Source organism: Pristis pectinata, chromosome 2 (genome assembly GCF_009764475.1).
Source record: "Pristis pectinata isolate sPriPec2 chromosome 2, sPriPec2.1.pri, whole genome shotgun sequence".
In the NCBI taxonomy this organism is placed as follows: Eukaryota; Metazoa; Chordata; class Chondrichthyes; order Rhinopristiformes; family Pristidae; genus Pristis; species Pristis pectinata.
The window spans coordinates 144,380,119-144,407,551 of record NC_067406.1 but is presented as its reverse complement, the minus strand read 5'-3'; the positions used below and the strand labels follow the sequence as shown (position 1 = coordinate 144,407,551).

General features: G+C 48.9%; 1 protein-coding gene across 1 annotated transcript in view; it reads right to left on the bottom strand.

Moving 5' to 3' along the window:
• bdh2 (3-hydroxybutyrate dehydrogenase, type 2) overlaps positions 1–27,433 on the bottom strand; it is a 63,557-nt gene that overhangs the window by 3,398 nt on the left and 32,726 nt on the right. Inside the window, 5 exon segments of the mRNA XM_052044784.1 lie at positions 2,784–2,842; positions 4,435–4,548; positions 6,992–7,052; positions 13,714–13,822; positions 15,282–15,378. Coding sequence (XP_051900744.1) covers positions 2,784–2,842; positions 4,435–4,548; positions 6,992–7,052; positions 13,714–13,822; positions 15,282–15,378 — 440 coding nt within the window.

The window sequence follows — 27,433 nt, the reverse complement described above, 5'->3', positions numbered from 1 at the left end:
AGGGCCCCGGTCACTCCAGCTGTCCCACCACCAGGGCCCCGGTCACTCCAGCTGTCCCACCACCAGGGCCCCGGTCACTCCAGCTCTCCCACCACCAGGGCCCCGGTCACTCCAGCTCTCCCACCACCAGGGCCCCGGTCACTCCAGCTCTCCCACCACCAGGGCCCCCGTCACTCCAGCTCTCCCACCACCAGGGCCCCGGTCACTCCAGCTCTCCCACCACCAGGGCCCCGGTCACTCGAGCTCTCCCACCACCAGGGCCCCGGTCACTCCAGCTCTCCCACCACCAGGGCCCCGGTCACTCCAGCTCTCCCACCACCAGGGCCCCGTCACTCCAGCTCTCCCACCACCAGGGCCCCCGTCACTCCAGCTCTCCCACCACCAGGGCCCCGGTCACTCCAGCTCTCCCACCACCAGGGCCCTGGTCACTCCAGCTGCAGCTCCCACCAGGAGCAGAGAACACCACCACCTGCAGGTTCCCCTCCAAGCCATACACCATCCTGACTCGGAAACATCATTGGTTCTGAATCCTCCACACAGACTGCAGGGTTCAGGACTCAGCTCACCCCCACCTCCAGGTGGGCAACAAACACTATCCCACCCAGCGACACTCAGATTCCAAAAACCTGTCGCTCCCTCAAGGCCATAACTCATCGTTCCCACTGATCTGGAGGATCCGCCTGCAAAAGGCCCTAACCCCACCACACTCTCTAAGAGACAGCTGCTTGTACAGTAATAACAACTTGCCCTTATATACCACTTCCAAGAAATGATAACAGGAAAGATTTGACACATCATGAGAGCTTGGCCAAAGAGGTGGATTTTAAGGAGCAGTGTAATGAATGGGGGAGAAGTGAGCATGTGTAGGGAGGGTGTTCCAAACCTTGGCTCCAGGCCGTGAAGGATCAGCTGCCCATGCTGGAGTCACTGAAGCTGAAGGCATGAGATAGGCCAGAAGCTGAGCTGGTCTCTCCAACCAGACGGGACTCAGCCCAGAGTTTGCACTGCAGTTGTTCCATACATTTAATACAGTGTTACCTGTGCTACTGGCAGGGCCAGAATACCTGATACAGCTGGGCAACGTGCTGGCATAGAAGGTAGACCCGCCGCCTCACAGCTCCAGTGACCCAGTTTCGATCCTGACCTCTGAGCTGACTGTGTGGAGTTTGCACGTTCTCCCTGAGACCGTGTGGGCTTCCCCCGGGTGCTCCGGTTTCCTCCCACATCCCAAGGACATGCTGGGAAGTGAAAGCAGCCAAAAATGGTTGGGCCAAGGACACTGTCCTGAGGAACTCCTGCAGTGGTGTCCTGGGGCTGGGATCATTGATCTCAACAGCCACAGGTACCTTTGTTGTGCGAGATGTCTCTGCCCATTGATGCCCACTGACTTCAGTTTAGCAGCTCTGCTTGATGTTAAGGGCAGTCACTCGCATCTCCAGTGAACTCATCTCTTTGGTCTGAGTGTCCCTTTAAGAGCACTGTCATTGAGACTGATGATTTGCTGATGATTGACAGTAGACTGACTGGTCAGTGATTAGCTGCGTTGGATTTCTCAGGACACACCTGGGCAGGTAGATGCCGGAGTTGTAACCGTGCTGGAACAGCTGGCCAGAGGCATGGCTGGTTCTTTAGTATCACAACTGGGACGTGGTCTGTTCACTCAGCCTCTGGTATCCAGGCTCTGGCAGGGGGAGGGTTCACTGGGCAGGGAGGGTACACCGGGCAGGGAGGGTACACTGCGCAGGGAGGGTACACCGGGCAGGGAGGGTATACTGGGTAGGGGGTACACTGGGCAGGGAGGGTACAGACAGAACGGTGAACACCTGCCACCGATGGTCCACAGTGCCTCCCAGATGGCCAGTTCTGAGCAGCTGGGGCTGTTCCCAGTCCGTCCCCTTCAGCACGATTGTAAAGTCACACAACATGGAGGGTGTCCTCTAATTATCTGTTGTGAATAACAGACATTATGGCAAGCAGTGGGCATTCTTGTCTCCAGTCCAGGCCAGTGAGCTACTTTCTGCACTGTATCCAGATGGTGGAAGTGATCAGTAGACCACTGGCACCGCCCTCCCCTCTGTGTATCTCTGGCACTGCCCTCCCCTCTGTGTACCTGTGGCACTGCACTCCCCTCTACCACTGGCACAGCTCTCCCCTCTGTACCTCTGGCACTCCCCTCTGTGTACCACTGGCACTGCCCTCCCCTCTGTGTTCCTCTGGCACTGCCCTCTCCTCTGCACACCTCCAGGCAATGATGCAAACAACATGAGCCATTCTCACCATCCACTCTAAGCTACACTGGAATGCAACCTCACTTTGAGATCCATTTCTGATATTTCCACATTTCCTTACTGTTCAGGAGAGACCAATCGAGTCAATACTGACTCTGATCCCATTCCCCCACATTTCCCTGTAGCCCATTCTCCCCCACATGTACTTATTTTGTGATCTGTTCCTAAACTCCCAGCCTTGGGAACCTCTATCCCCAGTTTACGTAGATGTGTGTTGGACCTGCCAGAGAATGGATCTTCCTTTGATTCTGCCAACTCCACAGAAGGGCAGGACAGAGAATGTGTGTGTAGTAAGTGTGGATGAGGCAACCCAGAGCCAACATGGAGTGCTGGCAACGTTAGCAAAAACTGTGAGTGCACTTACGCCATAAACCTGTGTTTGCCTTTGGCTTAGTCATGTTTACCATTAAATCTCCCAATGGCTCGTGGCCCTCAGTGGCAGTGGTTGAAGAGAGGGCGGTATGTGTTGAGCCTGCAGAGCTGGGATGCATTTACCTGTTCAGGGTTTGGCTGGGCTTTAATTCTGCCTCTTAGTGATGGAGTGTCCACAGTACCTGGGGGGAAAGATACAGAATGGCATTACCCTGCGGTGACACTCTCATTTGTTAGCTTCGAATGCTGAAAACACACACTGCTTACACGAATTACACCATATTTACGAGAGAGGGAAAAGGCCATTCAGCCTGATGGATTGTGTTGGCGTTTCAGAACCACACGAGCCTCCTCTGGCCCTTCCTGTCTCCTAATCCCTCTTTTCTGGTGTTACTCCAGCTGCTCTGTGTTACTTGCCTTAACTACTCTCGTGGTTACAAGCACCAATGTCAAGAATCAAAACACCAAAAACTGCAGATGCTGGAAATTTGATACGAAAACAGTGAGCTGAAACATCGGCATTCAGTGGGTCAGAAAAGCAATGTCTCCAGGAAAGGAGAGCTGCCAACAGTGAGTGAGTAGCCCCGCGGCTAAATTCTGGAGAAACGCTCCCCGTGAGTCTGCAACCACTTCAGACGTTCAGTCAAAGCTCCCCCTGCTAATTACTAAGCACTTGGCTGACTCCAGGCAAGTGTTAATGCATGCCAAGGTGAACTGCACACAGAAGTGCCGAGGCCAACTTTCTGCAGCGATTACACCCAGAAATGATCACTAGCACAGTCTCACTAATCCGCCCAAGTCCCCTGCAGCTAAATTGCTGGAGTAAAGCTCCCTGCTCACTGCCTTTATATACAAACCACATCAGAGCCACACACGGCCATCCTTGATCCACTCACGGCACGGGACACAATTAGGGCAGACCATCGTGCTGGGGGGGGGGGGCGCCTACTCACTATGCCCCCCACCCCCAACCTCTGTCCCAGTGGGTTCTGGAGCTGTTCTGGGAGAGTATAAAGGTATATAAAATTACGAGGGGTATAGATAGGGTAGACTGCAGGAAACTTGTTCCCTTATCAAAGGTGAATGAAACTAGAGGACAGAGATTTAGGGTAAGAGATTTAGAGGGGATCTGAGGGTGTCCTTTTTCACCCAGAGAGCGGTGAGTACCTGGAACACACTGCCGGAGAGAGTGGTGGAAGCAGGGTCACTGACAGCATTTCAGTGTCTTAGACGAGCACTTAAGTTGCCTTGGCATAGATGGGTAAGGGCCACGTGCTGCAAGATGATCTTAATACGGATGGGTGCCCACTGGTCGACATGGACAAGATGGGTCGAATGGCCTGTTTCCATGCTGCATGACTCTAAAGGTTTGAGGCTCTTCCCAGTGATCAGCATGGCAGCTGGAGCTCTCCACGCAGCTCCCAAAAGGAAGCAGGTTAGTGCAGGGTTGCATGTGTAAACCACACACCGTTTACTGGGGGATCCTATCAGACAGTGCCACACACAGCACACGGGTGCCAGTCAAGGAGAAATCTCGTTCTGAAGCACAGAGGTATCGATCCTTATGTCTGGAAATTAATTCAAGAGCTGACATATAAATGAACTTACTGCATTTAAAAATGGTAATATACTGTAAGGCCTTATATGCACATGTTAATGAAAATGTAAGGAATGGAAATGTTGTCAAGCTGTAAGAAATTCTCCTTGGATTCTGTTATTAATGCTTTTAGAAACAGCAAAGTTCTGACAAAATAAGCAAAATCATAATGATTACCAGGGCAGACACAGTTGCATCTTATGCCTTGTTCAATGAAGTCAGCAGCGACAGACTTGGTCAGTCCAATAACAGCTGCCTTGGAGGTGCTGGACGCACATCTGTTTACAACCCCTGTAAGAATATACAAAGCCATTAACAATCAGTGCATAAAGTCTCTCTCCAGGAGCAAATGCAAAGTGTTTTATAAAGTAAACCCCAGACACTAGATAATGATATCTAAAAACATTAACTGAGTAGCAGGAAAAAAATTATGTTTAAAAAAATCCTCAAACAATAACATACAGGCACAACTAACAATCTGCTGGAGGAACTCAGCGGGCCGAGCAGCATCTGTGGGGGGAGAGGAATTGTTGACACTTTGGGTCCAAGAGGGGAGATGGCCGGGATAAAGAGGGGGAGGGGTGAGACAGGAGCCGAAAGTGATTGGTGGACCGAGGAGGGGTGAAAGATGATGGGCAGGTTGCGCCCAGTAGTGGACGGGAGGGGGATGGATGGTAAATGGGTGTCAGATAGAGCGAGATGGGGAGGGGAGGGTGAGGGTTGCTGGGGGGAGATAAGCAGGAACACAGAGGACTACCACTGCTGGGCTCTGTCAATGGGAACCACTGGGGGGGGAGCTGCCTGGCAGATGGAGTCACAACATGATGGGGTGGGGATGCGCAAGATAAGCCTGTAGGTGAACTGTGTGTGTGTAGTGGGTGGAACCAGGAGGGGAGGGGGATGGAGATGAGTGATGGGGGGCTGGGAAAGGGGACAAAAATGATCAGAAGTGGGGGGCAGGGGGGGGACCCAAACAGAGGGGAGGGTTACCTAAAATGGGAAAACTCAATGTCTGTGCCATTGGGTTGTAGACACCCAGGCGGAACAGGTGGTGCTGTTCCTCCAGTTTGTGTTGGGCCTCACCCTGGCAGTGGGCAAAGCCGAGGATGAACAGGTCGGCGTGGGAACGGGAAGACGGAATGTAACCGGGAGCTCGGCATGGCTTTGTCTCGACGATGTAGAGGAGGCCACATCGGGAGCACCGAATGCAGCAGCTGAGGTTGGAGGAGGGGTGTGGAACGTCTGCCTCACCTGGAAGGGCTGTTTAGGTCCCTGGATGGTGGGAGGGAGGAGGTGTAGGTGTTACACCTCCTGAGACTGCGGGGGCAAGTGTCAGGGAGGGATAAGCAGACAGGAGTCACTGAGTTTTATGTCTCCAATAACATGCAGGTGACCCCTGCGTAATGGCCGATTGGGTAACAGAACCTCATCCTTCCAAAATTCACAAATCACCACCCGGTCTGAGGTGCAGAATAAAATGCGCCTTCATGGAATTTATGCCAAGAAACAAACCTCTAAGGTAAGTAAAATTAAGCAGAAATTTCTTTTCAACTCACTTTTCTTGCCGCATGCCAGATAACATGTATTCACTCTACTGAAAATCCTGATACAGACCGTTTTCTAGGATTGCAACCATTCCCCTGCCACACCCCAAACACGGGTGTTGCCTGTATTTTCCAAGCTGTGCCTGTGGCGATGAACCTTTCTCACCTTGATTTTAAATCTAAGATATACTGTATTTTGCCAGACTATACTGAACAGTGATTAGCAAATAAGAAGACAATGTGCAAGTTTGGCACCTTCCAACTGCACTCTCCCACACCTCGTCAGAGCATGGCTTCAAGCAATAACATTTTCTTAGACTGAACAACAAACACTTGGTCATGCATTTATGGAGACACGAGAGACTGCAGATACTGGAATCTGGAGCAACACACAAAGTGCTGGAGGAACTCAGTGGGTCAGGCAGCATCTGTGGAGGGAGATGGACAGTCAATGTTTTGAGTCTGACCCAGATGAAGGTTCCTCCAGCATTTTGTGTGTTGGTCATCCAATTATGTCACTTCCCACAAATAAAACAGCTCTGATCCAGTGCGCCTCATTTTCCCTTTGCTAACTCCAACTGAACTCATAAAAGGAAAAGACTGGGGAGAGGGCGAGGGTTAAATTGTTTATATTGGTCAAATATCCATGCATACACTGTCATTCAACAACATTATGCATCTTTATATAATTCAAGATGTTTCACGGAAGTAAAATCATGGAAATACATGCCAAATCAAAAATAATTCACCAGCAGGAGTGGTCAAGCTTCATCATAAAGGCACATTTTAGAGGGGCCTTAAGTAAGATGAAAGATATGGGGAGATGGAAGGGGTCAAAGGCAAGGCTCCCAAGGGCAGATTACATCCGGTGAGGTTGCCTAAGAGGTTGGAGACTGTGGAATGTTTTGTGTGAAGGGCAGAGGTGGGTCAGGCAGTTATGGGGAGGAGGTTGTGATCTACAGTGCAGCAAATCCCAGGGGTTTAAAGACGGGAGCAGAATTTTAAATTCCAGGGGGCTGGAATCCAACCTAGGCCAGCAAAGATGGTCTGATATGCATCAGGTTTGGCTTGTGTGAGAACAAGGGCTGTGGAGTCACGCCACGGCAAGTGAGCGCGTTGGATTGTGTGTGTTGTGAGCATGCCATTGAAGGAAAGTACAGGTAATCTAGAGAGAGAGTGGTATCATTCACCTTTGATGCTGGATGCCACAGAGGACATGTTGATGATGTGCCCGGACTTCTTGGCAAGCATCTGTGTTTCAAAGGAAAATCAATGAAGATATACAAGATATTTATTTATTAGTCACACAGACATCGAAACACACAGTGAAATGTGTCTTTATGCGTTCCTGAGAATTGCTGGGGGCAGCCCGCAAGTGTCACCACTCTTCTGGTGACATTACCACAGCAATAGCAAATGGTTCAGGCAGAGTGACTGGTTTAGTCTGAGAAACAAAGGGCAGCTCCAAATACAGTGCAATCACAGTTATAATTGTTAGATGGTTCAGCAAGAAACTCCAGTCTGCTGAAACATAAACAGGACAGGCTGGAAATCCCCCGCGGATCAGGCCCAGGCTCAAACAGCGTCTGCTCCACTTCCCGTGATTCCCCCTCCTCTCCTTCCAACCCAAGCAATGATTGGTTCCCCTTCACCTCCCACCCCACCAGCCTCCACATTCAGCAGAGCATCCTTCACATTCTATCACCTTCCATGTGGTTCCTCCACCAGGCACCAGACCTTCTCCTTTTCCCATTGCCTCCGTAGTTCCTTGGCCCATCTCCACCGGACACCCCGTTTATCATAGCACTTCCATGCAAACTAGGTAAAGCAACCCCAGCCTTTTCTTCCCTTCCTACCATCCAGACACCCAAATAATCCTTCTAGTTGAAGCAATAATTCACACGTACTTCTTCCAGTTTAACGTACAGCATGGCGTGGTCTCCTCTGCTTTGGAGAAACCAAACGCAGATTGGGTGACCCTTTGCAGGACACCTACATTCAGTCTGCAAGGGTGATCCTGAGCTTCCAGTTACCTGTCACTTTAACTCTCCATCCCACGCCCACTCTGTCCTCTTCTGCATTGGCCTCTGTACTCTTGTAGCAAAGCTTGAGGAATATTATCTCATCTTCCAACTTGGCATGTCACAGTCCCCGCCACTCATCAATGAATTCCATCATTTCAGTTAAGCTGCCTTTCCAGCTTAGATCAGAACTTTCCAGTTTGGGATGGTGTGCCTATCAAATGGGCTGCTGTGTCCTGTATGGTGTTGTTGAAGCTACACTTGTCCAGGCAAGTGGCAGTGTTTGTGCCATTACTCTCCGGAGACTGAAAAACACGATGATGCTGGAGGAACTCAGCAGGCCAGGCAGCATCCGTGGAGAAAAGCAGGCGGTCAATGTTTCGGGTCAGGACCCTTCCTCAGGACTGAAGATAGGAAAAGGGGAAGCCCAATATATAGGAGGGAAAAGCAGAGCAGTGATAGGTGGACAAAAGAGGGGAGGTGGGGTGGCCACAGGGTGGTGATAGGTAGATGCAGGTAAGAGATAGTGATGGGCAGGTGTGGGGGAGGGGAGAGCAGATCCCCCGGGGGGTGGGTCAAAGGTAAGGAGAGAAAGGAAAAAAAAGTGGGTAGAAAGAAAGAGAGAGAGGCTGGGAAAGGGAAGAAGCGAAGAAGAATGGTTGGGGGGGGGTGTAGGGAAGGGGGGTGGGGATTACTTAAAGTGAGAGAATTCAATGTTCAGGCCGTTAGGCTGCAGGGTTCCAAGATGGAAAATGAGGTGCATTTCCTCCAGTTTGCGCTGGGAATTCTTCTGGCAGTGGAGGAGGCCGAGGACTGACATATCAGTGATAGTGTGGGAGGGGGAGTTGAAGTGACTGGCAGCGGGGAGGTGCAGATCACAGTTACAGACAGAGTGCAGGTGTTCTGCGAAACGGTCACTGAGTCTGCGTTTGGTCTCACCAATGCAGAGGAGGCCACACCTGGAACACCAAATGCAGTAGATGATATTAAGGGAGGTGCAGGTATCTCAGGTGTCTCTGTCTCACCTTAAAGGACTCTCTGGAGACTCCCGCACCATGTCCTATCTAGTTCAGCAATTATTGATGCAAACCAGGAACAGACAGAGATTCTTGGAGAACTGGCGGATTGTAATTTTTTTTCAAGCATATAGGTTGTGAAACTCCAGGGGTGTTGCTTCAGCAGTTTGCATTTATCTACCATGTCTTTATTCCACTTATCCTGAAACCACGTCAGTTTTGTTAAGCTGCTGTAGCCGAACGCAGCGCGCGGCAGAAAAGAAAAACGCAGAGACGTGGAGGCTGGACTGGAGCACACTTTACTGACTGGGACAAAGCACGCGCGCTCGCAAAAGTACCCGAGAGCCTCTCCGGCGGACGTGATGTGAGGTCCCTGCCGGAAGGCCCGCCCTGTGGTTAGTCTACGTCGCGCTCCCGCGCATGTGCCTGCGGCCGCTGATGGCAGTTCGAGTTTTGCTGGTCTGGGCCACTACACCACCACCGCCCCCCCCCCCCCCCAGAATCGCCAATCGGGGGTGTGAGATCGCCAGTCTGTGAGTCCCTCTTGGGTGGCCTGCCCCGCCGGCGCAGTGAGGGCACCTTCATGGGCTACCCGGTCCAAATGCGCCAGTTTGAGGCGGTCCACTGTGAAGGTCTCCTCATGGCAACCCACCTCCACGACGCAAGTAGATCCATTGTGCCGGATCACCTTGAAGGGTCCTTCGTATGACCTCTGCAGAGGTGACGTGCATGCGCCTGCAAATGAAAACATACTCACAGTCCCTGAGATCCCTAGGAACAAATGACGGTGTTGAGCCATGTCTGGAGGTTGGAACCGGTGCCAGGGTCCCCACTTTGCCCCGCAGCTTCGTCAGCACTTCCGCCGGCGTCCCTGCTGGACCTTGGGCCTCCGGCATGAACTCGCCCGGGACCATCAGGAGGGTGTTATAAACCAACTCCGCCGAGGAGGTGCCCAGGTCCTCCTTGGGGGCCATGTGGATGCCCAGTAGAACCCAGGGAAGCTCATCTGTCCAGTTGGGCCCTCTGAGGCGTGCCATCAGGGCTGACTTGAGGTGTCCATGGAACCACTCGACCAAGCCGTTGGCCTGTGGGTGGTTCACCGTGGTGTGGTGTAACCGGGTGCCCAGGAGCTGTGCCAGTGCTGTCCACAACCCTGATGTGAACTGTGTCCCTCTGTCGGAGGTGATGTCCGCTGGAAGTCCGAACCTGGCGATCCAGTTTGTGATGAGCGTCCTGGCGCAGGACTCCGTGGATGTGTCCGCTAGCGGCACAGCCTCCGGCCATCTGGTGAACCTGTTGACCATGGTGAAGATATACTTGGTGCCCCGGGAGACGGGCAGGGTGCCGATGATGTCCACGAGGATGTGCTGAAACCTGCCGAGCGTCGGTTGGAACTGTTGGAGGGGAGCCTTCACATGCTGCTGGACTTTGGCGGTCTGCCAGTGTACGCAGGTCCTGGCCCAGTGTCCGACCTGCTTGTGCAGACCATGCCAGACGAATTTGTCTGAGACCAATTTGATGGACGCCCGGGTGGATGGGTGGGCCAGGCCATGTAGCATGTTGAATACCCGCCGCCTCCATGCTGCTGGTACCATGGGCCGGGGTCTGCTAGTCGCCATGTCGCACAGGAGACGAACCGCTGTAGGGCCGACGGGGACATCCTCCAGCCGGACTCCCGAAACGGCGGTGCGATAGGCCGGGATCTCGGTGTCTGCTTGTTGTGGCTGCGCCAGCGCCGTGTAGTCGACCCCTGGGGCTGAGGTGTCACTGAGTGGATGTGGGGATGAGACAGCGTGTCGGTGACCACGTTGTTCTTCCCCGCGATGTGGCGGATGTCAGTGGTGAACTCCGAGATAAACGAGAGGTGCCTCTGCTGCCAGCCGACCATGGGTCTGATAACTTTGCAAGAGCGAAGGTGAGGGGCTTGTGGTGCGTATATGCGGTGAAATCCCTTCCTTCGAGGAAATACCGGAAGTGCCGGATGGCCAGGTAGAGCGCTAGCAACTCCCTGTCGAAAGCGCTGTACTTCACCTCCAGTGGTCGCAGGTGTCGGCTGAAAAAGGCGAGCGGTCGCCACGGGCCCTCGACAAGCTGCTCCAGGACTCCACCGACCACCGTGTCGGAAGCGTCGACTGTGAGCGCCGTGGGTACATCGACTCTCGGGTGTACTAGGAGGGCCGCCTTCGCCAATGCCTCTTTGGTCCGCTCGAAGGCTTCCATAGACTCTGCGTCCCATTCCACCTCCTTGGCCTTGCCGCCCATCAGACCGAACAAGGGTCTCATGATGCACGCTGCCGCTGGCATGACCCGGTGGTAGAAATTCACCATCCTCACGAACTCTTGCAGGCCCTTGACCGTGCTGGGCTTGGGGAACTGGCGGATGGCCTGGACCTTGTCCGGCCGATGGGCGGCTCCATGCTGGTTGACCCTGTGGCTCAAGGAGTCGATTTTCGGCAGCCCGAACTGGCACTTCACCGGGTTGATTGCCAGTCCGTGGTCACTCAGGCGCTGGCAGAGCCGGCGCAAATGTGCCACATGCTCCTTGCGTGACTTGCTGGCCACCAGGATGTTGTCTAGGTAGATGAAGACAAAATCCAGGCCTTGCCCAACCAAGTCCATTAGCCTCTGGAAAGTCTGAGCGGCATTCTTGAGGCCGAAGGGCATCCTCAGGAATTCAAACAGCCCAAAAGGGGTGATGAGGGCTGTTTTGGGCACATTGTCGGGGTGCATGGGGATCTGATGGTAACCCCGGACCAGGTCGATTTTTGAAAAGATGGTCGCACCGTGAAGGTTGGCCGTGAAATCCTGGATGGGAGGCACTGGGTATCTGTCGGTGATTGTGGCGTTGTTGAGTCTCCTGTAGTCCCAGCAGGGCCTCCAACCTCCTGCAGACTTGGGCACCATGTGTAGCGGCGATGCCCAAGGGCTGTCTGAGCAGCAGATGATCCCCATCTCCTCCATTTTCCGTAACTCCTCCTTGGTGAGGCAGAGCTTGTCGGGTGGAAGCCTACAGGCCCGGGCGTGCAGCGGTGGTCCTTGCATGGGAATGCGGTGCCGTACGCCGTGCTTGGGGGCGGTAGTGGAGAACTCTGGGGTGATGATGGAGGGGAAATCCACCAGCACCCTGGCGAACTCGTCACCCGAGAGTGTGATAGAGTCCAGGTGGAGGGCCTGGAACTGGGCTTCCCCGAGCTGGAAGGTTTGGAAAGTCTCAGTGTGGACCAAACGCTGGTTTTTCAGGTTGACCAGAAGACGGTTGGCCCGTAGGAAATCCGCCCCTAGTAACGGCCGCAACACTGCTGCTACCGTAAAGGTCCAGATAAAACAGCTGGGGCCGAAATGCAGCGGGATGGTACGCGAGCCGTACGTCTGGATGGTGGTGCCGTTTGCGGCGGTGAGGTCGGGGCCTGGGGCCGCGGTACGGGTGTCTATGTTCGAGGGGGGAAGGACGCTGATCTTGGCCCCGGTGTCCACCAGGAAACGTCACCCAGAGTGTCGGTCCCAGAGGAACAGGAGGCTGTCGCGATGACCACCCGCCACTAGCGACGGCCGGCCCCGGCGTTTCCCAGAAAGGCACACGGTGGGCGGCAGCAACGTATGTTTAAACCCCACCTCTGATGGTAAAAGCATCATTAGTCCGAACCCTCATCTTTGTCCCCCATGGGTCTCGGTGGTTTTGGTTGTGGGGTCTTGGCCTTAGGCTGCGCGGTCGTGGTTAGGCAGATGGAAGCCGCTCCCCGCTGCTTACTCTGCCACAAAATGCCAGCCCTGGCTGCGAGGCTGCACAGGTTGCTGAAATCTTCACCTGCGAGGAGGAGACGAATGTCCTCTGGCAGTTGCTCGAGGAACAACTGCTCGAATAGGAGGCAGGGCTTATGGCCACCCATGAGCGCCAGCATGGCATCCATCAGCTCGGATGGCTTGCAGTCGCCCAGGACGTCCATGCGCAGGAGCCGCGCGGCTCGGTTGTGGCGGGAGAGTCCGAAAGTGCAGAGGAGGAGTGCCCTGATCTTAATGTACCTGTCCTCCGTAGGTGGATGGTGCAGGAAGTCGATGATCTGAACTGCTATGTCCTGGTCAAGCGTGCTGACCACGTAGTAGTACCGCGTGGCATCGGCTGTAATGCCTCGGATACTGAACTGGGCCTCAGCCTGCTTGAACCAAACGTGGGGCTGAGCAGCCCAGAAAGTCGGGAGCTTGAGCAAGACTGTGTTGTGCGAGTCGTTGGGATTCATGTCACAGGTTCCAGATGCCATCTGGGAGCGTCGGGGTCACCACATGTAGCAGAATGCAGCGCGCGGCAGAAAAGTAAAACGCAGAGATGTGAAGACTGGACTGGACCACACTTTACTGACTGGGACAAAGCGCGCGCTTGCAAAAGTACCCGAGAGCCTCTCCGGCGGACGTGATGTGAGGTCCCTGCCGGAAGGCCCGCCCTGCAGTTGGTCTACATCGCGCTCCCGCGCATGCACCCGTGGCCACCGATGGCAGTTCAAGTTCTGCGAGTCTGGGCCGCTACACCGCTCATTAATTTCTTTCAAGGTGGTTTACTTGTTCAATGGGGTGTTGGTGAGGGTCCTGAAGAAAAATAATTTACAAGGTCACAGAGACAATGGAGGTGAATGTTGCTCTACAGAGAGAAGGGCGATGGGCTGAATATCAGTTTTGTACCAACCTTGCTTCACTAACTGAATTCACACTTTGTTTCTGTCTACTCTTTATTTGAACAGCACTTTATTGTCACTAAGACGGAAGTGCCAACACAATACATCCTGTTAGCAGGATCTTTAAACAACTGTTTATGCAAACAGCTGAATCACATCTCCACGTGTTGTCAGTGCAGGAACTGAGAACTTCTGAACTTTGCTGGCTTACCTTTGGTAAAAAGGCTTTGATCATCAGGTACATGCTGCGGACATTAACGTTCATGGTAAAATCCCAGTCTTTGTCTTTGCAATCCAGAATTGATCCATGATGGACAAAACTAGACAACAAATCATAAAAAAAGGAGAAAGCTGCTTTGAGTTGATCTACAGCATTAAAAAGACAGGGAGCCATAAACAAGCACTACCAAACGCTGCCAGCAATGAATGTCCCCTCATGTTAGCCACTTCCACCTAGGAAAAAGTCTCTGACTGTCCACTCGATCTAATCATCTTGTACACCTCCATCAAGTCACCTCTCATCCTCCTTCTCTCCAAAGAGAAAAGCCCCAGCTCCCTCAACCTATCCTCATAAGACATGCTCTCCAATCCCGGCAGCATCCTGGTAAATCTCCTCTGCACCCTCTCTAAAGCTTCCACGTCCTTCCTATAGTGAGGCGACCAGAACTGAACACAATACACCAAGTGTGGTCTAACCAGAGTTCTATAGAGCTGCAACATCACCTCATGGCTCTTGAGCTCAATACCCTGACTAATGAAGGCCAACACTCCATACGCCTTCTTAACAACCCTATCGACTTGCGTGGCAACTTTCAAGTATCCATGGACTTGGACCCCAAGATCCCTCTGTTCCTCCACACTGCTAAGAATCCTGCCACTAACCTTGTATTCTGCCTTCAAATTCGACCTTCTCTTCACACTTTTCTGGGTTGAACTCCATCTGTCACTTCTCGGCCCAGCTTTGCATCCCATCAATGTCCCGTTGTAACCCTCGACAACTTTCTGCACTATCCACAATATCACCAACCTTTGTGTCATCTGCAGACTTACTAACCCACACTTCCACATCCTCATCCAAGTCATTTATAAAAATCACAAAGAGCAGGGGTCCCAGAACAGATCCCTGTGGAACACCACTGGTCACCGACCTCCAAGCAGAATACGCTTCATCTACAGCCACCCTCTGCCTTCTATGGATGAGCCAATTCCAAATCCACACAGCCAAGTTTCCCTGGATCCTATGCTTCCCAACCTTCTGAATAAGCCTTCCATGAGAAACCTTATCAAACGCCTTACTAAATTCCATGTACACCACATCCACTGCTCTACCTTCATCAATGTGTTTTATCACATCCTCAAAGAATTCAATCACGACCTGCCCCTCACAAATCCATGCTGACTGTCCCTAATCAGCCTATGCTTCTCCAAATGCCCATAATTCCTATCCCTAAGAATCTTTCCAATAATTTGCCCACTACTGAAGTAAGACTCACAGACTTAGTTAAACGAGTACACCTTCAATGCTTGACAGTTACCATCATTCTATCTTTGATATAACCATTGATTCTCCCTTTTAAAGTTCCATGAACATAGTTTCAACATTTGTATCAAACACACATCAATAATTTACTGCACTAGCCCATTTTCACTGTGAAGTGGGTCCAAGAGTATTTCAACGCAATGCAAGATCTAAATAAGGCCAAGTTGAGTTCAAACATCCATTATTTAGTCAAAAGAAGCTTCATCCCAAAATATATTTAAAAATCTGTTCTTTATTACCCTGCACAGTTGAATAGAACATCAATTCTCTCAGTCTCCTTGGCCAGCTTTTCAATTTGTTCTTTCTGAGTCACATCCAGAACTTTGGTTTGAATACCTGTTGGACCACAGAAACATTGGACAGAAACACAGGTTAATGTGTGCATCTTGTACAAAACTCTTTATGAGCAACGCAAATCTTTAGAGTACAGACTAAATCCTGACAAAAACATAAAAGGAAATGAGAGCAGCTCAGTTACAAACCAGGTAGCAGAAGATATATTTAATGTGAAAAGCGTGGGATTGGAAGCAAGGAGTGAAGCTGACTCAATCGGAGCCAATGTTGTAGAATGGGATGAGATGCAGGATGGGTATAAACACCAACAAGGACTGAATGGCCTGTTCACCTGCTGCACGTTCTACACAATATATTCTCTCTGTATTCTATTCAGTGGCTGGTGGGGGGGGGGGGGGTTAGGGATTGCAGGCTGGAGTTCTGGGGTTTGGGGTGTGGTTGTTGAGAAAGAGATGGCTGATGGCTGGGACCAATGGATGGCAGAATAAGCAAAATGAGAGTTAGGAAGCAGAGTATTGATGTTGGAAGTGGTCTAGGTACAGGTACAGCCCACATCAGTGTCAGTGGCAGCAAGAGAAAAGAACTGTTGGTCAGCTGGCAAAGAATGTTCATGAAGGCACAACTTGCAGTTGAGAGATGTCACCTCCCAGCTGCCCTAAAAGATCGCCTCAGGAGAAGAGGCCTCTTGATGCAAAGGTTTAAAACAACACTTATTACACAAGCAGGGAGACATATTCATAGGAGACAACACTGTCTAGCCCAGCTATAGATGTGTTATGTGTATCAGGGCAGGATGGGGAACACCCAGGAGAATATTTTACATTCTGGCTCAAACGCAGAAGACAAGGTGAGTTTTTATGGCAGGTTAACATCTAGAAAGGACAGAAATTGTGCTGCAAGGGACCATGGCAGATTACAGTGTGTCCTTGGATGAAAGTCGCTGAGGACAATCTGTTACTACAGATGGGTAGTCAGCAGGGGATTGTGAAGCCCAAAGCGATACGCTGAATGGGAAGCTAGATCCACAAGAAGCAGCAGTATTGATGAGCAGAGTCTTTATTTTATAAATCAAAAATAAACTTTATTCATAACAAAAATATACACAAGGGAAGAAACAGTACAAAAGCAAAACCTTAACATTCAGTAGTGTAAACTTTAAAGAAAAAAATTGATGATCACATTATGGTGCATTAGATATTGTTAAGCAAATTATGAAATGACAGAATTTAAATCTAACAAGCCCAATTCCCTCCACACATATCAAACTCAGAGTAAGTGCTGAAACAAATTACTGATCTATCGTTTGGGAATTACAAATAATGCAAATTGAGATGGGGTTCAGTTACTCAGTTGATAATTCACTATGATTCTTGTTATGTCAACATGCATTGGAATCTTTGACAAAGTCCTGCATGGGAAGCTGTTCCAGTGCATCAATTTGCAGTAAATTCTCTGCAAGCCAGTATCTGCCATGATCCTTCATTGTGAAGGTCCAACTTTTGACCATTTTTAGCTCCTAAGAAGCAGTTTTGTGAAGGGAGACTTGGGCTCGTCTCTGTCCGTGATCAGTGAAGTTATTAGAGTCATAGATAGAGTCACAGAGTACTACAGCTCAGAAACAGGCCCTTCGGCCCATCTAGTCCATGCTGACTTGTCTAGTCCCATCTACCTGCACCCAGACCATATCCCTCCAAACCCCTCCCATCCATGTACCTATCCAAACTTCTCTTAAATGTTACAATTGAACCCGCATTTACCACTTCGGCTGGCAGCTCGTTCCACACTTGCACTACCCTCTGAGTGAAGAAGATCCCCCTCAGGTTTCCCTTAAATATTTCACCTTTCAACCTAAACCTATGTCCTCTAGTTCTAGTCTCACCCAACCTGAGTTCTAGTCTCACCAGCTTGCATGCATTCACCCAATCTATACCCCTCATAATTTTGTATACCTCTATAAGATCTCCCCTCATTCTCCTGTGCTCCAGGGAATAAAATCCTAATCTATTCAACCTTTCCCTATAATTCAGGTCCTCAAGTCCCGGCAACATCCTTGTAAATTTTCTCTGCACTCTTTCAAGCTTATTGATATCTTTCCTGTAGGTAGGAGACCAGAACTGCACACAATACTCTAAATTTGGCCTCACCAACGTCTTGTACAACTTCAACATAACATCCCAACTCATTGCCCTGATTTATGAAAGTGCCAAAAGCTCTCTTTACAACCTTATCTACCTGTGACTCCACTTTCAAGGAACTATAGATCTCTATTCCCAGGTCCCTTTGTTCTACCACACACCTCAGAGCCCTACCATTCACTGTGTAAGTCTTACCCTGGTTTGTCCTCCCAAAGTGCAACACCTCACACTTGTCTGCATTAAATTCCATCTGCCATTTTTCAGCCCATTTTCCTAGCTGGTCCAGATCACTTTGCAAGCTTTGATAGCCTTCCTTGCTCTCCAGTACGCCCACAATCTTGGTGTCATCCACAAATTTGCTGATCCAGTTCACTACATTATCATATGAATCACTAGTAACAACAGACAGACCCAGCACTGATCCCTGCGGCACACCACTAGTCACAGGCCTCCAGTCAGAGACACAACCATCTACTACCACTCTCTGGCTTCTCCCACTAAGCCAATATTGAATCCAATTGGCGACTTCATCCTGAATGCCAAGTGACTTAACCTTCTGGAGCAGCCTCCCATGCAGGACTTTGTCAAAGGTTCCAATGCATGTTGGCATAACAAGAATCATAGTGAATTATCAAATGAGTAACTGAACCCCATCTCAATTTGCATTATTTGTAATTCCCAAACGATAGATCAGTAATTTGTTTCAGCACTTACTCTGAGTTTGATATGTGTGGAGGAAATTGGGCTTGTTAGATTTAAACCTTAGAACCATACAGCACAAAACAGGCCCTTCGGCCCACCATGTTGTGCCGTCCATCAAACCACCCTCACACTACCTAACCCCTTCCTCCCGCATATCCCCCCATCCTATCCTCCTCCATATGCCTATCCAACAAGCTCTTGAACCTGTCCAATGTATCTGCCTCCACCACCACCCCAGGCAGTGCATTCCATGCACCAACCACTCTCTGGGTGAAAAACCTCCCCCTGACATCTCCCCTGAACCTCCCATCCATAACCTTAAAGCCATGCCCTCTCGTCTTGAGCATTGGTGCCCTGGGAAGGAGGCGCTGGCTGTCCACTCTATCTATTCCTCTCAATATTTTATATACCTCTATCATGTCTCCTCTCATCCTCTTCCTTTTCAGAAAATAAAGCCCTAGCACCTTAAGCCTCTCCTCATATTCAACACTTTCTAATCCAGGCAGCATCCTGGTAAATCTCCTCTGCACCCTCTCCAACGCCTCCACATCTTTCCTATAATGTGACCAGAACTGAACACAGTACTCTAAGTGTGGCCTAACTAGAGTTTTGTAAAGCTGCATCATCACCTCGCGGCTCTTGAACTTAATCCCGCGATTTATGAAAGCCAACATCCCATTGGCCTTCTTAACTGCTCTATCCACCTGTGAGGCAACTTTCAGTGAACTGTGAATATGAACCCCCAGATCCCTCTGCTCCTCTACACTGCCAAGTACCTTACCATTTACCCAGTACTCTGCCCTGGAATTTGTCCTTCCAAAGTGTACCACCTCACACTTCTCCGGATTGAACTCCATCTGCCACTTGTAAGCCCAGCTCTGCATCCTATCAATATCCCTCTGTAAGCTCCGACAGCCCTCCACACTATCCACAACACTGCCGATCTTAGTGTCGTCCGCAAACTTACTAACCCAGCCCTCCACCCCCTCATCTAAGTCATCTATAAATATCACAAAAAATAGAGGTCCCAGAACCGATCCCTGTGGGACACCACTAGTCACTGCCTTCCAATCCGAGGGCACTCCTTCCACCACAACCCTCTGCTTTCTACATGCAAGCCAATTCCTAATCCACACAGCCAAGCTTCCTTGGATCCCTTGGCCTCTGACCTTCTGAAGAAGCCTACCATGAGGAACCTTATCAAACGCCTTACTAAAATCCATATAAACCACATCCACCACACTGCCCTCATCAATCTTCCTGGTCATTTAAATTCTGTCATTTCATAATTTGTTTAACAATATCTAATGCACCATAATGTGATCATCAATTTTTTTCTTTAGAGTTTACACTACTGAATGTAACATTCCTGAATGTTAAGGTTTTGCTTTTGTACTGTTTCTTCCTTTGTGTATATTTTTGTTATGAATAAAGTTTATTTTTGAAATATGCCCAGGAGATAAATTGTAGAAAAGGTATCCCGTGACAATGTGAGTGCAGTGGACAATTTATAGCCTGTGTGAAAATCCTGGTGTTGAGTAGAAGGAGACAGCTCTCCTGCTGATGCTGACTGTACAGGGCCACAGACTGGCTTGTGTGTCAGTGGTTCTCGGGTGTCACTGGAATGACCCTGGATGAGACGTGCAGTCACTCTTGCTGCCATACTCAGTGCCACCGTAGGCCGATCACTGCTGGGCACCAATAATTTATCCATCTACTTACCTCATGCATCAGATCCAGACAGGCAAACCTTACATAATGGATCAAAAATGGAGCCAAGTTGATGGTACTCAGACTTGTCTCGTACACAACCTTCTCAGCAGAGAGGAAGAAAACAGAGGAAAATGGGAACAGAATCGGGGCAAAGAGAGAGAGAAAGGAAGGTGAGAAGGAGGGAACAAGTGCACGTGTGTGTGAGAGAGTGCACAGGCCACCGTGCAGAAAGGGTATTCTGTGTCCCCTTGCTCAGCACTCTGTTCCTCCACCATTCCCCAGTTGAACTGCAAGTTCCTCACCTTCATTAACGAAACAACACCACCCTCTAGTGTTAGCACAGATACTGACAGCAGAAGTAGTATTTTATCATTTGCTGCAGCAGAGCAACCTGTTAAGATAGAAATGCATGTGGCCAAATACATCCACAGCAACTGCATCGCCAAGACTACAAGGCCCCTTCAGCCCTACTGGTGAATTTCCCAAAGGCGCTTCACAGGGGGATCAGGCAATGCAGACCTCATATTGAGCACAACCAGCACCACTCAGAGGGTAATATCTTTGAGATGTCAATTGTATTTCAAGGCACTAATAAATGTGCTCTTCAGAAAGAATCAAGCAAGCCAGATTTCATTTCTAATGATTTGCATTTAACGTAACTCCAGCTGGATTTCCTATTTCCCCAAAAACACCCAACTGAGGCAACATCAGTGGAGGAGTGTTTGGAGTAAGGACAGTATCAGTGACTGTGGTGAACGTACCAAGAATCCTGCAGGATTTAACATGGAACAGAACAGCACTGGACAGGTCATTTGGCCCACAATGTTGTGCTGATCTTGATGCTGATTTATACTAAACGTCCTCCTGTGTATCATCCACATCCCTCCATTCCCTTCATATTCATGTGTCTGTCTAAAGGCCTCTTAAACTCCACCAAGCTGCCTGCTTCCCCTACTACCCCTGGTAACCCATTCCAGGAACCGAACACTCTCTGTGTAAAAAACTTGATTCTCATGTCACCTTTAAACTTCTCCTCTCTAACCTTAAAAGCACGTCCTCTGGTGTTTGATATTTCTACCCTGGGGAACAGATTCTGACTGTCTCTGCCACTCATAATTTCATAAACTTCTATCAGGTCTCCCCTCAGCCTCCGGCACTCTAGAGAACAACCCAAGTCTGTCCAACCTTTCCTTATAGCTGATACCCTCTAATCGAGGCAGCATCCTGGTGAGCCTCTTCTGTGCCCTCTCCAGTCTCCACATCCTTCCTATAATGGGGCAACCAGAACTGTACATAATACTCCAAGTGTGGTCTGACTAATGTTTTATATCACTGCAGCATGACTTCCTTATTCTTATACTCAACACCCCTACCAATGAAGCAAGCATGCCATACACCTTCTTTACCACCTTATCTACTTGTGTAGCCACTTTCAGTGAACTATGGACCTGGACTCCGAGATCCTCTGTACCTTAATGATATTAAGGGGCCTAACATTGACTGTGTATTTTCTCCTTTCATTTGACCTCCCGAAGTGCAACACCTCACACTTGCCCAGATTAAACTCCAGCTGCCATTTCTCTGCCCATATCTGTAACTGATCCATATCCCACTGAATTCTTTGATAGTCCTTCACACTGTCCACAACTCCACCAATCTAGGTGTCATCCGCACATTTGCTAAGCCACCCATCTACATTTTCATTCATCATCAATATACATCACACACAACAGAGGTCCCAGCACCGATCCTCACGGAACATCACTGGTCACGGACCTCCAGCCGGAATAACAGCCCGCCACCCCCACTCTCTGTCTTCTATGGGGAAGTCAGTTCCAAATCCAAACCTGTAACTCACCCTGGATCCCATGCATCTTTATCTTCTGAATCAAACTACCATGAGGGACCTTATCAACTGCCTTACTAAAGTCCATGTAGATAACATCCACTGCCTTACCCTCATCAAGCACCTTTGTCACCTCTTCAAAAAACTCAGTCAGGTTTGTAAGACATGACCCACCCTGAACAAAGCCACGATAACTGTCCCTAAGCTGGCCGTGCCTTTCCAAATATGCATAAATCCTATCTCTGTATCCTCTCCAATAGCTTCCCCACCACTGACGTGAGGCTCACTGGCCTATAGTTACCCAGATTATCCCTATTTTCCTTTCTGAACAAAGCCACAACATTTGCTACTTGCCAGCCCTCTGGGACCTCACCTGTTGCTAGTGAGGACACAAAGGTCCTTGTCAAAGCTTCAACAATCTCCTCAATTGCTTCTTTAAATATATGCCGTCAGGCCCTGGGGATGTATCCGCCTTAATGCTTTACAGAAGACCTAGCACTACCTCCTCCTTAGTGAGGGCAGGCACAGTAGTGTGGCGGTTAGCGTAACGCTGTTACAGCGCCAGTGACCCGGGTTCAATTCCGGCCACTGTCTGTAAGGAGTTTGTACGTTCTCCCTGTGTCTGCGTGGGTTTCCTCCGGGTGCTCTAGTTTCCTTACACGTTCCAAAGATGTACGGGTTAGGAAGTTGTGGGCATGCTATGTTGGTGCCATGAGTGTGGCAACACTTGCGGGCTGCTCCCAGAACACTTTACGCAGAAGGTGCATTTCACTGCGTTTCGATGTACATGTGACTAATAAAGATATTTTATCTTATCTTATGTTGTTTTTGATTGACTTTAGTTCCTCTGGAAGTAACATTGATACAGATTTGCTGCATTTAGAGCAGTGAAACAGCCTAGAAGGTCAAGGCCAGTGTTCTCCTTTCATGTGACTTCACTCATGGTAACAACTCTTGATGGAACAAAACTAAAGCTTCTCACAGATACAAGAAAGAGAATGTGGAGACCAGCTGATCCACTGATCCTGTTCCATCAAAACCTTATCGTCACCTCTACAGGACTTCCTACCCAACAGAAGTAATAGGCCATTTGGCCCCTCAAGTCTACTCCACCATTCAGTAAGTTTACAGCTGACGTTTTTTAACTTCAGACCTACTTTCCTGCACTAACGATTATATTCCTCGATTCTCTTAATGTTTAAGAAAATCTATCAATCTCTATACTCAGTGAACGAGTTCTTGGGCAGAGAATTCCAAAGGTGCAGAATCCGCTGGATGAAGAAGTTTCTTCTCATCTCAGTACTGAATAGCCGACAGCTGGTTCTAGTTACCCCAACCACATCAACCGTCAAGCCATGTTAGTATTTTGTACGTTTCAGTGAGATCACTTCTCATTCTTGCAAACTCTCGTGTAAAGGCTCAGTCAGCTTAATCTCTCTTCCTACAACAGCAGTCTCTGATGTACATTCACTCTATCACATGTACATTCATCCTTAGAAAGGGAGACCAGACCTGCACAACTATTAACTGGAGCAGGACAAATCTACTCTTGTACTCGAATCCTCTTGCAGTAGACGCCAGTACACTGTCTGCCTCTGCTTGGTGAGCCTACAAATTAACTTTCAGTGATTCATGTACAAGGCACCTATTCCACTGAACACCATCTTTCAATCACTCAGCATTTTAAAAAGTACTCCACCTTTCTATATTTTCTACAAATTAGATGACCTCATATCTTTCCAGATATATTCATCTGTCATGTCCTTACCCATTCACTTAGCCTGTCTGCATCGTCTTAAGACACAAGAGACTGCAGATGCTGGAATTTGGATCAAAGAACAAACTGCTGGAGGAACTCAGTGAGCCAGGCAGCATCTACAGTGGGGAGGGAAGGAGTTACCGTTTTGGTTTGAGACCCTGCATCAGGACCCGACATCCTCTGAAGCCTCTCTGCACCTATTCACTGCCCAAACAGTCACCCAGCTTTGTCTCAAACTTGAATCTGTTATACTTGATCACCTCATCCAAATCATTGATATAGATTGTGACAGTTGGGGTCTCGCACAGATCACTATGGCAACCCATGTCACATCTTCCCCATCTGAAAATCACCCATTTATTCCTCCTCTCCATTAGCCAACACATTACCTCCAATACCAAGGACTCTAATTTTGTTTAATAATCTCTTTTATGGCATTTTAACAAAGGCCTCTGAAAGTCCATCAACTGGTTTCTCCTGAACTATTCTAACTGCAACCTCAACATTCCAACAGAATTGTCAAACATGATTTTCCTTTCATAAACCCATGTTGGCTCTTCCTAATCCTATTACTGTTTTCCAAATTCCCTGTTACCTTCCTGCATGGCAGGCTGGTCTGGAAGGTAAGATCACGTGAGATCCATGCTGAGCTAGCCAATTGAATACAAAATTGCCTTAGTGGAAGGAGACAGAGGTGGGCTGTTACTTAGGTTGGAGGCCTGTGACCAGTGGTGTGTCATGGGGATCGGTGATGGTCCATGAATATCATTTATATTAATGATTTTGATGACAATGTTGTGCACGTGGTTAGTAAGTTTGAAGATGTTATCTATGATTACAATGGGATCTAGATAAGCAACACACAATCTGCTGGAGGAACTAAGCGGGTCAGGCAGACACTGTGGCGGGAAAGAAATTGTCAACATTTAGGGTTGAAATACTGACACCAGGAGTCCTCAGGCAGGGTTTTAACCCGAAACATCAACAGTTCCTTTCCCCACAGCTGCTGCTCGACCTGCTGAGTTCCTCCAGCAGATTGTGTGTCACTCCAGATTCCAGCAGCTGCAGTCTCTGGGATCCTGTGTCTCTAGGATCCTGGTGGACTGGGGAAGTGGGCCAAGGAATGGCAGATGGACAAGTGCAAGGTGTTGCACTTTGGTTAATTAAACCAGGACAGGACCTACACAGTAAATGGTAGGGCCCTGGAGAGTGTTGTAGAAAAGAGAGACCTAGGGTACAGGTACATGGTTCCCTGAAAGTGGCAACATGGGTAGACAGGGTGGTGAAGAAGGCATTTGGCATGCTGGTCTTCATCTCTCATTAAGGTGGACAAGGTGCAGAAAAAGTTCACGAGGCTGTTACTGGGACTGGAGGGCTTGAGTTATAAGGAGAGGCTGAATTAGCTGGCACTTTTTTTTCCCCTGGAGTGTAGGAACCTAAGGAATAACCTTATGAAGGTATATAAAATCATGAGGGGCATAGATAATGTGGATGGCCAGAGTCTTTTTCCCAGGGTAGGGGAGTCTAAAACATAGACATAGATTTAAGGAGAGAGGGGAAATATTTCAAAGGTAGCTGAGGGGAAACCGTTTCACACAGAGGGTGGTGGGTGTATGGAACGAGTTCCCAGGGGAAGCTGTAGAGGTATTGCATTTTGGGAAGACAAATGAGGGTAGGACTTTCACAGTGAATGGTCGGGCGCTGGGGAGTGTTGTAGAACAGAGGGACCTAGGAGTACAACTACATGGTTCCCTGAAAGTGGCATCGCAGGTAGACAGGGTGGTAAAAAAGGCATTTGGCACGCTGGCCTTCATTAATTAGGGCATTGCGTAGAAAAGTTAGGAGGTCATGGTGCGGTTGTATAGGACACTGGTGAGGCCACACTTGGAGTATTGTGTTCATTTTTGGTCACCTTGCTATAGAAAAGATGCCATTAAACTGGAAAGAGTACAGAGGCGATTTATGAGGACGTTGCTGGGACTCAAGGTACTGAGTTATGGAGAGAGGTTGAGCAGGTTGGGACTTTTATCTTGGAGCATAGGAGAATGAGGAGTGATCTTACAGAGGTGTATGTGCACAGTCTTTTTCCCAGGGTTGGGGAATCAAGAACTAGAGGGCACAGGTTTAAGGTGAAAGGGGAAAGATTTAATAGGAGCCTGAAGGGCAACTTTTTCACACAGAGAGTGGTCAGTAAATGGAATGAGCTGCCAGAGGAAGTGGTTGAGGCAGGTACATTAACAACAGTTAAAAGATACTTGGTCAAGTACATGGACAGGAAAGGTTTAGAGGGATATGGGCCAAACGTGGGCAAATGGGACTAGTTTAGATTGGAATCTTGGTCGGCATGGACCAGTTGGGCCGAAGGGCCTGTTTCTGCGCTGTATGACTCTATAAATACCATCCTGTGTCAATTAATATTCCCTAAAAAAATTGCCATATTAACGTTGAATAAGTATATGGTGAAATGAATGTATTTCATTCTGAATTTGTGCACGTCAATATCAGAGAGTTTAGAAGTTGTGATAAAAGACACTGGCATTAGTCACATTGATTAAAATCTGCCTGACGTATTTGTCGCAGAATAGAGTCACTCAGCTCATGATGTCAGTGTTGACAATTTGAAAGTATGATCCAGTTAATCCCTTTTCCCATAAATGTGACCTTTTCCATGTATATCCTTTGCATACAGAGAATCTGTTTTCCTTTATATCCATCTCTCTCTCTCTCTCCCCCTCTCTCTATTATCTTTACTTGTTTCTGTAGTTCTCTGGTAGTCACAGGGTTCATCCCTGCCCCACTTCCTGTGCTTATCGAAAGCACAGGCCAAGGCAGAGGGCACTCCTGAATCACGTTACTTTGAATGCATGCCTCTCAAAAACAGGATGGGTGAGGCTGAGGAACTGAAGCAGTGAAGGTGTTCCAGAGGAAGTAGGATTATTGGTACTAAGAACCTCAATTACCGCTAAAGTTGAGTGATCTTGCAAAGCAGGTCCTTTTTGTATGTTCAAGAAATGTGGACATCAGCTGCAATATTGGAATTATTGTCTATCCTTAATTACCCCTAAACCAAGAGTTGATAAGTCTGGGGTTATATATACGTAGACGACAATTTTCTTCCCTAAAGGTATGAGTGAAGTGGACTCTTCCAACAATCCAGTGATATCACTGTTATTGCTATTGATGATTAGCTGTTTTTATACCAGACTTTAACACAGTGGGACTTTATCTCTTATCTGGGTCAGTGGTCTTGTGGTCGGGCTGCTCATTCAGTAATGTCATCATTATACTACCTGAGCACCCCAAGAACCACTCCGTATCAGAACAGCACAAACTAGTTGCTAAGGACACCATGCACATATCTTGCTTTTGTTTGTACAGGCGATGACGTATATTTAATATCCCGCAATCACACAGATTATTTGTTGTCTTTCATTAATGAACAGTGTGGGTGAAATGCCACAGCACACAATCATTTGTTCTCTTACAGCAACTTGGCTGATGCTTTGGAAATTTGAGGATGTTATTTCGACATGACAGGTCAAATTCCAGGAGCTGGATTTTCCTTTGATGTGCAGTCTGTTTTCTAATTGCTTTGCTTGGCTGTGGAATGGTCACGACTACTGGCTCAAGTACTTCAGGGTTGTCATTTCTCTACAGGATCATCACCCGTCTGCTTCCCCTCTACTTGGAGCCTGTCCTGCTGCACTTCAGTGAGGTGAAGTGAGCATGGATAATAACCCTGCTCTGTCTTCCCCAGCTTCTGCCAAAACCCAGTGCGGGTTCTGCAGTGCCAGCACCTTGTGGCAACCTGGGGCATTTGTAGGAACTGAAAGTTGTCTTGTTTAGCTTTACATTTCTTTTGAAAGTTTTGTTCTTTGGAGAATCTATTAAGTTATTTATTACCTGGTATACTGATACTATAATGTGGTCTCCTCTACAATG